At 42.4% G+C, this 19,135-nt stretch overlaps 1 protein-coding gene across 3 annotated transcripts in view; it reads left to right on the forward strand.

Moving 5' to 3' along the window:
* Arhgef28 (Rho guanine nucleotide exchange factor 28) overlaps window positions 1-19,135 on the forward strand; it is a 293,656-nt gene that overhangs the window by 255,451 nt on the left and 19,070 nt on the right. For all 3 annotated transcript variants that reach the window (XM_057789428.1, XM_057789426.1, XM_057789427.1), the window contains 2 exons: window positions 4,146-4,622; window positions 5,908-6,205. In XM_057789428.1, the coding sequence (XP_057645411.1) occupies window positions 4,146-4,622; window positions 5,908-6,205 (775 nt within the window). The remainder of the gene's footprint in view (window positions 1-4,145; window positions 4,623-5,907; window positions 6,206-19,135) is intronic.

Here is a 19,135-nt window from a genome sequence, read left to right on the forward strand (position 1 = left end):
CTCAATTTAAAAGTGGAGCAAGATATCAGATTCTATTAATGTGTGCTTCCTTACTTATTTTTTTTTTTTTGGTTCTTCGAGACAGGGTTTCTCTGTGGTTTTGGAGCCTGTCCTGGAACTAGCTCTTGTAGACCAGGCTCGTCTCGAACTCACAGAGATCCGCCTGCCTCTGCCTCCCGAGTGCTGGGATTAAAGGCGTGCGCCACCACCGCCCGGCTTCCTTACTTATTATTAAGACCAAATATGTTCCCTCAATTTTCCATTAGTCTTTTGTAGCTCATATTTTATATCATAGGACTGTTAGAGGAAATCTGGGTCTAAATTTGGAGCAGAAAACATAAAGCCATGGGTTCATTAGATGTTTTCGTATTTGTGTTTTGACACTGACAAACCTCTTCCACTTGAGCACTGTTGATCTCACGCTCACTCTTGTTTCAGTACCAGGACCATTGCTTCAGTTGTTAAAGCTTGGGTCACAGCTGAGCATGTGGAGACACTAGCTTCCTCTTAGTATTTTTCTATATGAGTTGCACATTTTTCAAAGTTTCTAAATCACTTTGTCCATTTCCTGCCCTTCTACCAAGACCATTATATTAAAATTACATTGTATTCATGAATTCAATGGAAGAAAATTTGTGCTTCTGCCACGATCAGTTACCTTGTGAAAGAGCAGGCTCAGTTGCCTCTTATTTTAGGTCGTGCAGGAAGCTTTATAATTGTCTTCATATAGGTACTATATAAATTTAAAAACATATGTTTATGCTTCTCCAATTATGATTGTTTATAAAAAATACTGGTTTTTATGTACTTGTTTTATTATCTGCCAACTTATTTAACTTTAGTTTTTGTTTTAATAAATTTTCCATGGATTCTCTGGAATGTTTCAGGTAGAAAATTTGAAAAAAATAGTACTATGACTATTCTTCAATAATTTTATCAATCGCATTTTCTTGGCTTGTCGCGTTGGATAGATGGAGGAGTATCTAGCTTTCTGACATGGTGACATAGCATTGTCATCTGTCAATAAATGAGTTGGGCTGTATTCATCCTATCCTGGGACACATGTGACACACAGAGCACAGGTTGGCTATGCCTCCATCTGAAAATATGCTAACAGTGGTGACAGTAGCTTCTTATCTGGTTCCTACCGTGTGGGGATGCCTTCACTGTCTTGTAGATGGTGTGACACAGATGATCTGGGGGGTCCATTCATTGCATGAAACAAATGACCTGGCTTTCTTTTAGATGTCAATTGGGAAGCTTTGGATTGAGAAAGAACATTAAATTCTCAAGGGCTGGAGACCTTGGGCTTCTGGACTTGTGATACCTGATGAGAATATGTAGTCATTTTGTTGCTGTTCTCCACCCCTGAGTACAGCCCTATGTGGCTCTTTGGTCCAGAAGAGTTCAGCAGCCTATTGGCCTCAGTTTTGCAATATGTTAAGTCAGTGGTTCTCAACCTTTGGGCCATGACTCCTTGGTGGGAGAGTTGGATGACCCCGCAGGGGTCATTTGAGACCATCGGAAAACACAGATCTTTACATTATGATTCATAACAATAGCAAAAGTACAGTTATGAGGTAGCAATGAAAATAATTTTATGATTGGGGATCACCACAACAAGAGAAACTGCATTAAAGGATGGAAGCCTAAGGAAGGTTGAGAACCACTGTGTAAAATTGTATCCAAATGGGAAATATCAATGCCTCCAGTAAGTTCCCTTGACCTAAGCAAGCTTTTGAGCCAGTCTTAGGATATGGGGCGTGACATTTCTGTTTTGTGGCACTGCTTTCTCCTTCGAAACTGAACTTTAACCCATTTCTAAAACATGAAAATGACAGTTGGTTCCTATAGAAGAGTTGGAGAAGTATAGGCAGGCTGACAAAGAAAAGGTCACAGATAATTCTACCCAGTAAGTGAAATGAGGGTGAATTAAGACTTCCTAAACATAAATGTAACTTTAAATGTGGAAATCAGTGTGCAGTCTTCAAGTATATGCTTGTGAGAGCTCACGCAGGTGTGATAAAGTCTTTATGGTTGCACTGAGATATCCTAATTGTAGACCTTATGCAAGAGCTAATACCTATTAGATTTGATGTGCAAAATATTGGGGTTTGCTTTATAAAAGTACTGATACCCTCGGGGTCTCTTGATATTAAGTGATGGCAGGATCTACAGTGTGGTTTATCAATGCTGATTATCCCATTTTTAAGGCCAAAAAAATGAATAGATTTTTGAGTCTTATTCCAAAGCAAGTATGAATTTAAAATACTGGAGTTTGTTAACTTTGAGAAGTAGAGGAAAGTGCTGATCTCACAAAAAAAAAAAAATGGTCAGAATTCCTTCTTCCCAGGGTATGTGTTACATGGGCAATTTAAGAATGTCTTAGGAAGGAAAAATGTGAATTTATCCCTAGGCTTGTAATGACATCTCATTCAGAGTCAATCCGTGCCCACATGCCTGGTGTGTGTCTGCAATTTGTTCCTTCTCTACTTCTTTACACTTTAAATGGGAACTTTTAAAATTAAAAGCTTCCAAGGGCATTCATGGTAGGTTGCTGTTGTTGTTGTTTTGGTGTAGTGATATCTTTCCAGGTCCTATTTACTGTAATGTTGCCCAGCTTATCATACGTAAATACTAGATTTCAAAAAAATCTTTTTTTAATGTTTGGTCATATCTGCTGGTATTTAGAGTATCTATTTCCCCTTAACCACTGCAGCCTCCTGTTAGCAATCTAGTTAACAATGAATGACTTTAAGCTTAGATTTTTTTTTTGTATGACCTTCTTGCTCTAATGCAGAAACCTAGCAGTAAAGAGACTGACTAGCTCTACCCAATTCCATAGCTCCTAAAAATGGCATTAACTGTGATTCTCGGGCATTATGTTATAAGAAGGCTATTTGCCAAAAGTCTCCAAATAGTTGACTTTTATTTTTATGTCTTCATGAAAGCAATGTATAAAGCACAAATAATTTCTGGTTTGAGACTCAAATAAAAGATACCACTGTGTTTATATAGATTCTTAAATTCCCACAAATGATTGACCAGGGACCTCAGAAGGAGAAGGAGACTATAACAGGAATTTAGAGTCTTGTGAATTTACACACTAAATTTTTACCCAAAGGACTGACTTAAATATAACCCAACAACCAACAGCCAATCACTTCTCCAGAAGCAGGGACGAGAACAATCGACCCTCTGTAGTCGTAAGTTTTTCGTCCTTGGATTTAACCACCCTTGGACTGAAAAGATGGAAAAACCAATTCCAGAAAGTTCAGGAAAGCACGGTGCTTTCTGCCCTTCCCGTGCGGATAAAGTGATGCATAGATGGTACATTAGTTGTCACAGGCAGTCCCGAGGCAACTTAAAGAGTTCAGGTGACAGGATATGGGTGGGTTATGTCTTATAACTAAGCGCTGTCAAGTAAAGACATGAGCATCACCAGGTTCGGACATCCACTGGACTCCCCAGACCAAACTCTCTTAGATACCGAATGCCAATGATACGGATGGTCTTATTTCCTTCCTGTATTACCCCAAGTCATACTGATAGGAAATGTAGGCAAGCCTCTTCGAACGCTCAAGGTGCCTTCGGATCTAACTTGGAAAGGGTCAGGACGTGACAGAAAGTAACCAAGCCAAGCACTCCGTGTTTTAGAGCTATTTCCAACAAAGAGGTAAACAGTCCATGAGCTGTGCAAACCTTGTGCCTTATTGACAAAGTATCCCAGAGAACCAGCTAGAAGAGGCAGAACTGAAATTGGCTCCTTATTTCAGTCCATGGTTGTTTGGTCCCACTGCTTTGGGGAAGGCAGAACTTCATGGCGGGGGTACCAGGTCCAGCAGAACCTCTTACTGCATGATATCAGGTTACAAAAAAAGGAAAGGTCTGGTTTCCCTTATATTCTTCCCGGACACAGACACGCAGACAGACCCAGACAGACAGACAGACACACATACGCACCGCCTTCCCCCATATACACACACTCATACATTAGACCTGGCTCCTAAAGGTTCTGTCTTTTCTGATTAGTTTCACAGCTGACCACCAGGCCTTCAACCTTTGGGGATCCTTTTCCACCCCACGTGTGAGTCAAGCTTGCACTAACTCATTTGACCTCTTCTGCTTCCCCTACTCCTCCCCAGGCTGCCTTGACCATCCAGGACAGCCACATCGAGATCCACAAGCTGGTTCTACAGCAGCGGGAGAGCTTGGCCTCTTTCCGAGGTGGCCCCTTGCAGGACCAGGAGAAATCCCGCTACCTGGAAAAGCAGCGGGAAGAGTTGGCTAACGTCCACAAGCTTCAGCACCAATTCCAGCAGGAGCAGCGGCACTGGCACCGCCTGTGTGACCAGCAGCAACGCGAGCAGGAAGCCCAAGAGAGCTGGCTACAAGCGCGGGAACGTGAGTGCCAGTCACAGGAGGAGCTCTTGCTGCGCCACCGTAGTGAGCTGGACCACCAGCTCCAAGAGTACCAGCAGAGCCTCGAGCGGCTGCGGGAGGGCCAGCGGATGGTAGAGAGGGAGAGACAGAGGATGCGTGTCCAGCAGGGTCTGCTGGGCCACTGCAAACACAGTCGCCAGAGGAGTCTCCCTGCTGTCTTCTCTCCAGGGAATAAGGAGGTATGTCTTAGCCCTGCATAGACTGGGCTTACCCAAACATCTGTATTCCTGGTTCTTGGTGAAGAGCTCCCAAGACTGTGTCTCAGTTTGGAGATGGAAAAAAGGGCAAGAGCGTTTAGAACCAATTCTTGGGTATCTTGACTTAAAAGATGGAAATTCTAAGGTCCTGGATCTTTACTGGGGCCTCTGTGCTCTGAGACACCCTTTCCTAAGAAAAGACCACGGAATGGAGTTGCCCCATTAAAATAATGGATATTCTGACCTGGAGGCACATCCACTGTGAGAAAGATGCCTCTTAGGTATTTGAAAGACCCTCTTTAAATGATGTAATGTCACAGACTAAGAGTACCCTATTGTATCGTATGGCATGTGTCTTTTGTAGATCATTTAGCTCTTCATGTATAAGCATTGAGTTGCACAGGTTCCTTTTTTAAGATTTATTTATTTATTATGTATACAGTGTTCTGCCTGCATGTACACCTGCAGGACAGATGAGGGCACCAGATCTCATTACAGATAACTGTGAGCTACCATGTAGTTGCTGGGAATTGAACTTAGGACCTTTGGAAGAGCAGCCATTGCTCTTAACCTCTGAGCCATCTCTCCAGCCCCAAATTGCACAGATTCTGATGTAGAAAGCTTATTTTCCTCTTTGTGAATTGGAGATACTGAATTCCAAATAATTTTTATTATAAAGTTATCCTGAGCTGTACCTGATTAAGGACTGAGTGGATAAACCCGTTTAGAATATCCTTGTTCCCATTGCATCCTCTCTAACCTTGTTTGACAATTCCATTTGTCTGGGCAGACTTTCTGCACTCTGCATCACACGTGTGTTTTTATCGATAGTGCATCATAGAGTTGTAAAAGTTAATAGGCTTATAAGAAAGAACTACGTTGCATCTGATTTCCCCTTCAAGTTTGCTAAATTACATTTATTGCAAATTCCTTGTGCATTGAAGGATATGTTTTCGGCCTTTTTATGTAGCAAAAGTGGAAACACTGCTTGCTTTGATTAAAATAAAGTGGAGACTCTCCAAGGGTATAGACTCTACTACTTTCTAAAAATAAGATAAATTGTGCATGGTGAATTGAAGGTTCTTGTTCTAGCTCATTTAAATGGGTTGGGAGGAGGGTAAATGGGAGATTTCTTCCTAACCTTATTCTTATTAAGATCTTGATTGCTAGAACAAGAGGTTTCAGGCTTGTGGGCTAAATAAATACGTTGTGAACTTATTTAAGTTGCTAAAGAAATTACCGTATTTTTCTGTGTTTCTTTATGTAGGTAATGGAACCTAGTCGAGCTGAGAGCTTGTGTCATGAAGATTCATTTTTCATCAACGAAGCTTTGGTACACATGTCACTTGACACTTCCAATAAACCAAATCCGTCGGGTGTCCCGTGGGACACTTACCCCCCAGGTGTATCTCCTTTTGATCTGGTGAGGACTAGTGACAATCAGACAGAACTGAAGAGAGGTGTTTCTCAGCCTCCAGATATCAACCATGAACTCTGGACAGCCACGGGGCCCGGCCATGAGATACCTGCCCTCCAAGTAGACGTCCAGGATTCTTGTAAAAATGGTAATTAAGTCTCTCCACATCATCTGTATGGTGTCAGTGAGAAATTGGTTCTCTCTGAGTGCTTGGTTCCTCAGGAGAGTGGACCAAATGAGCTTAGTGTGGGAGCGATGGCGGCCATAAGTTGGAATTTTCTTTGAAAAGTCTCGGGGCACCCTTTACCCCTAAGTATCTGAATAGATGATGTCATGTGGGAGGGCTTAGGGTATGCCATAGACATGACCAACAGGGCTTTTAGGTCAGTGGGCTAAATGGTAACCGCTTAAAAGTGGTCCGGCTTGATATTTATTACCCACTGTAGACCCTGCTCCACCGTGATGTGTGTCTCAGTTGACACTCAGAAATAAAAGTAATGGACAGGATTTGTGGTAGGACTTTATTGTCTATCGGGGTGATTTCCTGTAACCTTGGTGAAATCTTCTGTTGTGCTATTAAACACGCAGAATGAAAGTGTTAGCATCATTTGTCATTGTAAAGAAAAAGGTGATGTCTCCTGGTTAAGTACCTCCTAAGGACACAATTTGCTAGCCCCATTAAAGCATTTGCCAAATGTAAAGGAAGGGCAGCTAGAGTTTCCAACTCCATGTGAATCCAAATGATTGAGATCTCTGTCCATTCTGGATTGTTTTCCGTGGGATGGTAGGCAGGGAATTAGGAGAACTTGAAACCTCCCTACTGGAAACCAGATGGCATTAAACAAATGGCTGGCCACATACATGTGAAATAAATCACTGCCAGTGCGATGCTTCAGAAACATAAAGCAATCAGGAGTTCTAGCGATCTTTAGAACTGGACACAGATTTGTTTCCGGGCTTGACATATATTCTTAGTTTGTCAGTTGGGAGGATCATTTTTCAGGAACAAAAAAACTTTGCGAGGTGTTCGGTTCCTTCCAGTTAGGGAGCAATCATTCTGAGGCTGCCTCTGACTTGATTTACGACTGATCCAGGGAACGCTGAGTCTTAGTCCTGGCTGTTTCTTCACACTGCTCGGTCACCACTGTACTGTTCTCTAGGAGAGACTGAAGTAGTTCGTCCAAACATTGTTTTAAATGGTTTTCAATTAATTTGCTAAATGTACAGTGGAATACATTGGATTAAAATGTAAAACATCAAACAAAATTTAGAAAATGGAAACCCGTCTCATCTGTTAGCCTTGGAACTCCATCCTGTGGAGGCCAGGAATGCTGATGCCGGGCACACTCTGCCTGGCTGAGCTGACTCAACTTACTACGCTCAGTGTTTTATGTGCTCTTGTCAGTGTGGTTCTGTGCTGGCTTTGGTATCACTCAGAAACTCCACTTGAGCCAAACCACATTTGGCTTTTGTTTAGAAGTATTGCTCTTACTCATTATGGGCCTACCGTCATTTTCTCTCACCTCGGGCCTCAACGACTTAAGTTTTGAAACGTTTGGCAGCATGTTTACAGTAGACAGAAAAATGTACCAAGGAAATAAAATCGACAGCAAGCCGTTCTATCCGCATAGGAAGTGCTAAATCGAGTCTAGAGAAATGCCGAAACAATTGACTTTGCACTTAGGAAATCCATCATATGTCCAGTGTAGACCAAGGGCACTCAGGACAGTGACAGCAAGAAGGAAGGTCAACTTCAGCCTGAATCTCTCAGGAGCATCCTGGGGTGTAGAAAGTAGGGGTCAGGACAGATGTGTCCACCGCTGGAGTTCTGCGAGTCATCAAAAAGCTCTGCTTATGTGTTTGTTTACTTTAGCGTGAGAGGTAATTTCTGAACAAGAGAGAAGAGAGTCAAAGAACAGGAAATGATAGGATAGTGAAATGAAAATGGTTCTTTATTTTTAAAGGGGTGGTTGGGGCCAGATAAAATTGGTCAAACCGCCGGGCGGTGGTGGCGCACGCCTTTAACCCTAGCACTCGGGAGCCAGAGGCAGGCAGATCTCTGGGAGTTCGAGGCCAGCCTGGTCTACAGAGCTAGTTCCGGGACCGGCACCAAAGCTACAGAGCAACCCTGTCTCGAAACCCCACCCCCCCAAAAAAAAATTGGTCAAACCGTTCCAAGCTTTCATAGTTCTGTAGCTTGAATATCGCACATTAGCTGATGGTGGGGGGGGGTGCAGGGGGGTAGCTAGGCTCTGAGCACTCTCCATACATGCTCTTGTGGGAGGGAGGAAGGGAGGGGAATGAGGTGGCAGGAGCAAGCCGCAGGTGCACCGGGTGGTGATGACATCGCGCATGTCACCGGCGCTTCTGAATCTGAGTGACCACTGCAAAGGTGCCGTGTAGAGCACAGTACTCCAGCTGTTTGCCTATGATGTCCTAGCCTGGTGTTTTTGTTAAATATGCCTTTTAACAGCCTGGCAGTAGTGGTGCACACCTTTGGTTCCAGCACTCGGGAGGCACAGGCACGTGGATCTCTGTGATTTTGAGACCAGTCTCTTCTACAGAGTGAATCCTAGAACAGCCTGGGCTACAACGAGAAACCCTACCTAGAAAACAAAAACAAAAACCATGCCTTTAGCTGTGATTGATGAAAACTGTCCTGTTTATTGTTGGAGCATAGGGGCCACTATTTCAGGAGGGCCCGAGGAATGGCTTATTCTCTATCCAGTGCTGTGCTTGGGTCCAGCTCAGAAGAGTAAAAATAAGGATTTCTGAAACCAGAGGACAGATAGAAAAAATATATATAAATATATATATATGAATAAAATTATAAAATTCACGGATGTGCCTAGAAGTCACCTAGTCAAGAATTTTCATTGTTTTCTTTTTTTTTTTCCTTTTCCCATCCAACCTCACCAAGACTCTCCAGGTTCCCTTTAGTTTTTGCACCATTCTTCCACCATCACCACCAGCAGGAATTATGCAGACATGTCAGCTTGCCAGCCCCATACAGAGGTTCTCCATGGAGAAAACCATTTAGCACTCCCAGGCGCCAACATGGTCCTGTGGTGACCTCCGTAGTGGAGGGGGAACTGAGCAAGAGCAAGGCAGAACAACTTGTCCAAGGTCACAGGGGTGGCAAAGGAAACCAGGGATCAAACGTGGCCAGACTGGTTCAGTTGCTCCTGCTGTCCGATCAGCGGCTGAAGACTTCCCAAGAGCCATGCTGCGCTGTGCATTTAACAGAATGTGAAGGGGATGTGCAATACATCTTTATGGAATACCTGGTAGGATACTCACAATTAAGGGCCAGGCTTTTGTTTTTGTTTACCTCCCCCCCCCTTAGTATTACCATTTGGAAACGATTTCTAAAGGTTTTGGATTTCTGTGACCAAGTCTTCCTTGGGACCCGAACGTCTTCAGATATCCTAAGTAGGCTATAGTTTCAATTGCTTCCCAGGAGAAACATTTTTCTCAAGGATATTTGGTTTTCTAATACCTAATAATAACTCCATTTTATTTCTAAATATTTAAGGTAGCACCATAAAGAAGTTTGCTTTCTAGTTTTGGAAGCGATTTCATGAACAAAATTGTTGGATATTTGAATATTAAATCCAAATTGGCGTTTGATTTTATTTCTAGTGGAAGAGATGGTTGGTTTAAGGACGTTTTATTCTTGCCCTCTTCTGAGGGATTCCAGCCAAGACCACAAAAAGTCTGAATTTCTTTAAACAAGGAAGCCTCTGTGGGACAATTGCTATATAATTGGCCCTATGGAGTGCTCAAGTACATTGCTCTCAAAGCCCCTGCCCAAAGTCATTTTATTTTATTACTGTGTTTTTCCCCCTCTTAGCTTTTCTAGAACTATATGTTGGATGCATCTAGTTCTTGTCTATTATTTGCTCTTTTCATCCGTCAGTGAGGAAAACATTTTATGGTATGGACGCCTGAGGTCTGCTTGAGCTTAGTCTTTCCTTTTATTTATATTTTAAAAACTATCTCAGAACTCTTCAGATTCCCTAAAATGTTCTCTCTGATGATATTAAAGAATTATTATTCTGTGATCTGTAAAATATAATTTAGGTTGAGTCAATTAAAATGATTATTGTACATATATGTATGATGTGTGCATGTATATGTGCATGTGTGCGTGTGTAGGTTTGTGTATGCCATGCACACGTGCGGAGGATAGGAAACAACTTTTGGGAGCCAGTTCTCGCCTTCTGCCTTGTGGAGGCAGGGTCTTTCTCCTTGTTGCTGCCATGCTGTGTATGCAGGCTAGCTGGGTCTTTAACTTCCCAGCAGTTCCTCTTTGCGTCCCATCCTGCTTTTCGGGGTGCTGGAATTTCACATTCTAACCAGCACACCGAGTGTTTTGGTTTTTTCTCTCTTTGTTTATTTTTCACATGGGTTCCAGAGCTCAGACTCAAGTTGTCAGGCCTGAATGGTGAGCCCAGTTTACTCACTGAGCTACCTTGCTGGCCCATATTTTTATGGTAATCTCATAGATCTTGACCAAAAGAGAAACCTTATTTATTTATAAGAGGTTGAAAGCCCAAGCTAACTTCGAACTTCCTAGGTAGCCCAAGATGACCTTGAACTTCCCATCCTCCTGCCTCCACCTCCCAATTGCCGGTCTTACAGACGTGTGCCACCGTATGTTCAGTTTATGGTATGAAGAACTGAACTCGTTCATGGTAGGCAAGCACTCTGCTGGCTGAGCTACCAGAGGGACTTCATTGTTTTGGTTCCAAAGGAGTTCTTGCATGACATATTAGAACTTGGTGCCCAGAAAAACATTTCCCAACTTAAGGTAACTATATTCAAAATATCTCATCTTGGTAATGTTGTTGTCCTTTTTTTCTTTTTTTTTTTCTTTTCATTTGAGCAAAAATAGGTGTGTCAGGCTCTTCGATGACAGAGTTCTTAAGCATAGCTGTTTGGAAATGAAAAACTACGCTATAATTCTAAATAACAGTCTTCAAACACTCGAGAATCTGGTGATTTCCAGTGTTTAAAAACTATTCTAGAATTCAGAAATTGGCACCTTATTTGTGTAGTCTGAATGGAAAGAGGCTGTGCCAGAGACCTTCAGGCCATTTCCCATAAAACAGAAATTAGCCTTGGGCTCCACAACTTTGGGTCACAAAGGTGCATTTGAAGTGAGGGTTGGCTAAGTTTTCAAGGGTTGCCAAGCCAAGTACCTCAGACTCGGTGTTTTTTTTTTTTTTTTTTTGTGGGTTTAACAACAGAAATTTACTCCCTCAGAGTCCTGGAGACTGAAATCCAGGCTCATGTTGTAAAACTCAGCTTCTGAGACAGTCTCTCTCCCTCATGAGTTGTCTTCCTCTGTACTGACAGAATCTCCCCCTCTGTGCCTGACCAAGCTCTGATCAACTCTCCTAACAAGGACATGATTATATATTATATCAGGGCCTAGACTCATGACCACCTTTAACACACTTCTTAATGGCCCTACCTCCAAATACATCAAGGTAACCCGGGTTACGTGTAAACTTTTAGGGAGCATTATCAAGCCTTTAAAAGGGAATAAAATGACTTTCCTCTCTACAGTTGTTCTAGATGTCATGAAAGCTTTGCTTTTTATTTTAACCTACTGAAGTTGGACTATAACTTACCTACTTTGTTTTTCTTTGTTTGTTTGTTTTACTTGGTTAGGGCAGTGAAATGAACTTCATTAGAAATGACATTAAATTGTGATAAATTGGTCTATCTATCTTTATAGACATAGGTCTTTGTGTTACCAGTACAGGGGGTAGGGCAGCAAATCTTGACTCTGTAGGCTTATTCCCTATATTCTTAAATTAAGATTAGGAATATTGAGTCTATAAATTTATTCCCTACTACAGTCTAAATAAGAAATTTAAGCTATGCTTGCCAGCCTAGGCCTTCATCAGATGGCTTTAGGAATTTGAGCGTTCTCTGTGATTGGTGGATATTAGCTGTCTGAGGTTTGAATTATTTAAATGAAACAACAATGAAGGAGTTAATACATTCATCATGGCATCAAATTCTAGTCCAGATATATCTACAGGAGTTTGAAGAAGTCAAAATTCAGAAACCCAGTAGGCAGTTCTGTCTTCTGAAACCACTCTCTGTAGGTAACTCTGAGGGAGCCACACGATCGCTTGCTTTTAGTAACCTGCTTCGGAAACATAAAGAACGGATCTCAAAGGCCTAGTTTTATAGATGATTGACTTGAGACTTTCGCAGATTCTGTACCAGGGAAAGGAAACATGACATTTGCCGGTAGAGCCTGGTGAGCTACAAGCGCTTATGCCAACTTCCTGATTGCATATTCTCTGGGGGCAGGTTTGCTACCAGAGCCAACTGGGCCTGGGCCATCCTGCCTTAGCATATGGAGCCCAGTTCACAGCAGGAGAGCACAGCCAGTAGGGTTGTGGGTGGATTGGAGGCAGGAAGCCAGCCTTGGGGCTGCTGTTCATTCCCCTCTCCTCCCCCAGGTTTCAACGTGGGTTGAACAAGCGGCTCAGGTGAGAGTCCAGTCAGTGCAGAGGTTGGGCTTGCTCTTCCGTCATTGTTAGCTTTAAAAATGAAAACCAAAACACAGGCATGTGTATGCATGTGTGTGGCCTCGGGGTCACATTTTGACATTTCTAGAATGGTCAAAGTGATTAATAGTTGGATTTGGAAGGAAAGTTGTTCATAACCATTTATGCATTAAATAACCCTGAAAGAAAAAATGCACTTCCATTGATCACAGTGACTTGTAGGGCAGTGATTCAACCCCAAATAAGGAAGCATTACCCTCCCCAGGTATCAGATTCTGAGCACTATCTCCTCTCTCACCCCAACCACCAAGGTTTCAGTGTTAGCATGGTTAAAGTGTGGTTGGTTCAAGTGAGAATTATTTTAACTTTGCCTCAGAAGGATATAGTCACTTGGTTAGGAGGTAGCAAGACTTCCTTAAAGGGTCATGTAGTAAATACTTAAGTTATTTTGAATCACCAGATCTTCATTGCCAATAATCAACCCGGCCATTGTAGCTGGAATGTAGCCATACATAGTATGTAAAGAAGGGCCGGAGAGATGGCTCAGTGGTTAAGAGCATTGCCTGCTCTTCCAAAGGTCCTGAGTTCAATTCCCGGCAACCACATGGTGGCTCACAACCATCTGTAATGAGGTCTGGTGCCCTCTTCTGGCCTGTAGACATACGCACAGACAGAATATTGTATAAATAATAAATAAATAAATAAATAAAAAAAGAATGCAATTAGCTGTGTTCTAATATAAAGCCACTGACAGGTAGCTTCAGGGCTGGAGAGATGGCTCAGTGGCTGAGAGCTTGTGTAGCTCTTGGGTAGGACCACAGTTCAGTTCCCAGCACCATGCCTGCCAGCTCACAACTTCCTGTAGTTCCGGCTCCAGGGCATCTAGTGACCTCCTCTGGACTTGGTGGGTACCTGCACTCTTGTGTGCACATACCTCCGTGAACCAACCCCCAAAGGGAGGTGTAGTTTACCTACCTCAGAGATTGCTTTCCAGACTTCACCTCACCTCACCTTCTGCTCAGTTGAAGGATGAGGAAGATGAAGCCTCTTTAGCTTAGGAATGTTTGTCCAAATTAATTCACCTTTGAGTCAACCAATTCACCCGGATGAATTACCAGTATAATGTTATATGACACTTTGTGCTATTCAAATTACATTTGAATTCAAATTACATTTGATCTCATTTGCTGTCTTCTGAGATCATGTTAACTCTCTCTGTTTCTCAAATAAAGCAACTTTGTCTTTCATTATCAGTGAAAAGATGAATTCATAAATCTATAGTTAAATATATGTGATAGAGTCCAAGGTTTGTGTATTAAAACTTGAAGAGACTCTCCAGCCCCTAATCTGCCATAACCCTGATCCTGTTATGGTGTTGTCTGGACCATTATCTATCAGGGAGCTAACTAGAAGCAGGATATTTGGATGGGATGTGTTGCCAGAAGGACAGTTCCCATAGCTGGCATTTTCATATGCTTGGTACCATTGTGTCAGAGTTTCACCCTGCATGTAATAAATACAGATTACTCCACCAAGAAATATGATTTGAATCAGGATGAAAAAGAAAATTCTAGCCTGCATATCTAACAGCTTCCTTGAATGCTTTTGGCATGGTCAGCCTGGCCCAGTGTGTCATTGCCCCACTGACCAGGAGCTTGTTAGACTTAGTTCACACCATGACTCTAGTCTCTGCTGTTAGAGTCGGGATTCTACCATTGTTTGATCTCAAAGTCTTGCTTTCCACATCTACACAAAAGATTAGGAAGTGCCCAGAGAACTTAGCATGCCTGGAGATCTAAAGGACCTTAGCACCCTGCCTCTATTCTGGAAATAATCTGTTCGAGCTGAGACTCCAAGTTAGCCTGCTAATAACATGAATGGGTCTCCCAACAGGTACTGGAAAGCCAACAGCTTCAGATATGATTAAGGAAATATTAAAAATTGATTTTAAAAAACCCTCAGGATCTAAGCATGTTAAAGAGAGAGCTGTACATATCAGTCTCTTAAGGAGCACTTTAAAATATTCTTACTTATTACTTCAGAATTTCAAGTGATGCATTTTATTCCTATTTACTCCCGACTCCTCACCCACACCCAACTTCATGTCCTAAGTAGTGTGTCATCAAAATTGTCCTCCAGGGGACGCCCCAAAGCACAATGGTTTGTTTCTTTTTGTTTCTGTCTGGAGAAGAACAAATGCCATTAACCACATTTCTAGACCCAAATGTGAGCACGGGAAGGCAGGACATCCTGACAATAAGAATGAACATCAATTTTGGATGCAAAGCTACTTTCTCTATAGATTACCCAAGCCTCAATGGGTGTATCCCATGAATACATCCCCAGAACAAACTTCCAGTCAGACTTTGGTTTCCGGAATGGAAAAGAAAATGCCAGACACAGGCATCAGAAGGAGATGGATCTAAACCATGTCTTACCTTACGTTTAGAACTTCTGATGGTCATCTATCTCCTCGAGACTGATTCACTGGAGACAGCTTATCCCTGTCAGTCCTGGGAAAATGGACAGAGATTAAACTCCACGTTCACCGGGAAGCAGCTCTTGTTCACACTTATAATTTGAACTAATTACATGTGCAATGAATTTTGTAATATCTGTCTGCTCCACCAAAGAGTAAGCATGGCATGGGTGGAAGACTCCTTGCGTCTCTTTTGTTAGTTTTGCTTTTACAGGCACCACACAGTGTTTAGTGTATAATGTGTCTGAAAAATATGAAATGAATTAAGGCCCAAATTCCCCTTTCTCCTCCTGCTTCCTTCTTCTTCCTCCTTCTCTTCTTCCTCCTTTCCTCCTCTTTCCTCCGTCCTTCAAATAAGGCAATTAAATTAACCTCTATGTTCTTGAATTATGGTTTCCCCCCTTTTTTGAAATTTTGAACTGACTGCGCTGCTGTGTATCAGTTTGGTATAAGAATTTCCCTACAGTACTAGAGAACATATCTTTATAATTGTGATTTTCTTTTTTCATTTACCACATTGTACATGTAACTGCCACATGGCCTTGTACAGCAAATGAAAACAAGTTAAAATGTGTTTTCCATAAAATACCTTAAGTTAGCTGAGTCTCATGGAATCGATCCACCGCTGTCATTTGGATAAGGAGACACATAAACAACTCACCACGTAATTGTTCCCTCAAAGACAGTTCGTCAGCTTAGCTGGTCACCGGGGCATCTTTTCTGTTTTATTATAGAATATCTTGAACACCAATATATTAAGTGTGGGTGGCGAGCTGAGCATCAGCGAAACACTTTCTTAAGCTCTTTTTCTTCCACAAATCCTGTTTAACAGTCCAGTGTCTCTCCCCGGGCAAAACAATTAGGGTTTGTTTAGCTAAGTACACTCCCAGAGTGTGAACTAACTTCCCTGGCACGACCTTCTGCTTGTCAGCCATAAAATACTGCCTGAAATATCACATATGATTGTAGCCATCTGCAGAGTGCGCGTGCTGTCATCTTTGGAAGTATATGCCTTTGTTTTGCCAGACTGAAGCGCTTTTCACATTCCTCTCCGTCCACTTTTTAGACACAGCTGGCTGAAGAGGAGAAACGCTTCTCGTCAGACCTTGGGCCAGACAGTAAATAAGCCGGCGAGGATGTTAATTTGCCGTAATAAATCACTAATGAGTCTTCTTGGATAATACGTCAGATATCCATCTTTTTTATTTATAATGTATTAATTCAACTTAATTTGATACGTTAATGTTTGGTTGGGAGATTTACCTAGAGAAAACTGTAGGCGCCCAGACTTTCACAATGTGTGAGCCTTTCTTTGCACAATCACACACAATAAGGCTGCTCAAATTCTAAGTATTCTTTTTTTTCCATTCTTTGTGTATGTGTATGTGTGTGTATGTATATATATTTGTGTTCATGTGGTGTGCATGCCTGTGTGTATATGGTGCACATGCATGTACGCACACATGCAGAGGTCAACGGTTGGAGTCAGGTGTCTTCTTCTCTTATTCTCCACTGTATTTGTGCGTCTAAATAAGGCTCACTATTTCAGCTAGACTGGCTTGCCAGCCAACTCTGGGTATCCTCCTGTCTCAGCCTAAAGCCCACAGCACTGAGATCACAGGTACATACTACTACACCTGGCTTTGACGTGGGTCTCAGGGACTTAAGTTCAGGTCTTCACGCTTGAGTAGCTAGCATTTTACCCATTGATCCATCTCCTTAGTCCCCAGAGCCCAAATTTCCTTCCTAAAACATAGCATGCTGGATGCTTGTATTGAGTAAAGACCCTGGGGATCATGAGCAATGTCACTGGGGGCTTGGCTTCTCTGGTGACAGTGGCTGCATTTTCTTTCCCTAACGTGGTATTCTAAGGCGCTGGAAGAAACATTTACAAGCAAGGCCCTGGCAGAGTTTTAATTTTCTTTAATGACTTGCTTCCTACCAGTGATCTTGGCACCCCATGCAGCGATTTGCCATCAATTAATCACACAGAATGGTGTAATACGCTGCGCTGAGGGCACTGCCCTCTGTGAGTCTCATAAATCAACCAAAAACAAACAACGGGAATTGCGCGCTTAAGACTCTTCATGCAAAACCCCAAATGAGGAGGTGGTTTATGATGTTTTCTAGTATGTCCTAGGAAGCCTGGGAACTTTCTTGTGGATCCTGAGTTTTGAAGTTCCAGTGTTTCCGAGATGATTGCACTAAGTTCTGGCTATGGGAATCCACATCTTACAGACTGGTGTTCATGTAGAGTGCAGGGAATCATAATTCTTCTGGGTGACTGGAAGAGTATGGCTTTGTGTTTTTCTCTTAATTTCAGGGTCTTTGTGCTCAACCGCAAGAGACCGTGTTTTAGGGTTTCGTATAGGGATGACTCAGAAGGGGTGCAAGCTTCCACTCTGGGAACCCACAACCTTTGCAGATGGCAGGATATGGGGTAGTGTGATGCTAGATGCAAGGAGCTTTCATAATCCGTCGCTTTGACAGCCGCTTCTGGGATCCGTGTTCGGAGTCTTAAGCCTGTCTTCTTTCACTTCTGAAGCATGCTTTTAGTTAACTGCTTCGCTGTGATGGATTCCTCCTCCTAATTTTAGCATAGTAAATATGAGTCTATTTAATATTAAAATTCTATGAGCCTAAACCCTGAGGCATGCAAACTCCATGTCTTTATAAATGTTCTTATGATCTGTCTTTAGAATATTCTTGCAATGGGAATATATGCAAGCCTGGCGTCTATCCCATCTGATTCAAATCGAACCCCCTTCATAGAAGCTAAAGGTTTGCAAAGCTGATTTACTTCCAATGAGTGGATTGAAGGTCTGGCTTGGGATGGATTTATTCCTACCAAAAAAGTCATGACGGCTTGTCCAGGTTGGCAGCATCATTACAAATGGAGCCCGTCTTCTATTTTTAGGTTTTTTTTGATGCTTCTGTTAACTGGAATCATAAAATACATACAGTCTTTGTTTTACATATGCAAACTGCTTATCAACAACTTGTAGACTAGAGGGGAGGGAAAAAGCATGATGATCATCTTATCCGAAATGTGATGGTACGTTAGTGAGCATGGAGTAGTGGGGCCAGATTTTGCATAGGCTCTTGTATGTGAAAGTGAATTTGCCTGTTGTTGATCCCTGAGGTCTGTGGTCTAGAGCCCTGGCCACCATGAGGGTGTGGTCATCCTACAAAGGGTTGTTTAGCCTTTCTATAGGGTGCTCCACCTGCTACCTATACAGTTATGTTTGTGTATTTGTTTTTAAAGATTTACTTTATTGTTTACTTATGTGTATAGATATATGTGGGGGTTAGTTTTATATCACTTGACACATTCTAGAGTCGTTGGGAATGGTGAGAAAATGTTTCTGTAAGATTGGTCAGTGAGGAAGCCAGTACTGTACTTTCCTGATTAGTGATTGAAGTGGGAGGGCCCAGCCTATTGTGGGTGGGGCCAAACCTATGCTGGGGGTCTTGGGTGCTATGAGAAAGCAGGCAAAGCAAGACATGAGGAGTAAGCCATTAAGTAGTACTTCACCTTAGTCTCTGTGTCAGCTCCTGCATGGGGTTTCTGTGCTGACTTCCTTTGATAATCAACTATAGTATGGAAGTATAGGTAAAAGAAACCCTTTTCTTCCTGGTTGCTTATGGTCATAGTGTTTCATCATAGCAATAGTAGCCCTAACGAAGACTCTGTGTGTGTGTGTGTGTGTTCATTAGTGTGGTGCACACAGAGCTACCTAGTGTGCTTGCTTGGAGCTAAACTCCAGTCCTCTGAAAGACCATCAGACCCTGTTAAGTGTTGACCCATCTCTACAACCCGTTTTTGTTTTTAAAACATACAGTGTGGAACCTCAGATTTGACTTTTGCGAGTTCCTCTCTTCTGAGCTGGCTTTGAGTTGGTTTACTGTAATGGACAAGAAGGGAAAGCCCAAAATTTCCCTTGTCTGAGCTGGGAGCAACCATTACTGGGAAAATTCACATTAAAAGTAATCACTTTGGGTAGGCAAAAGGGCTCAGTGGGTACCAGTGTTTGTTTCGCAAGCCTGGTGACTTGAGCACAATCCA

This window comes from Chionomys nivalis, chromosome 15, assembly GCF_950005125.1.
Source record: "Chionomys nivalis chromosome 15, mChiNiv1.1, whole genome shotgun sequence".
NCBI lineage: Eukaryota > Metazoa > Chordata > Mammalia > Rodentia > Cricetidae > Chionomys > Chionomys nivalis.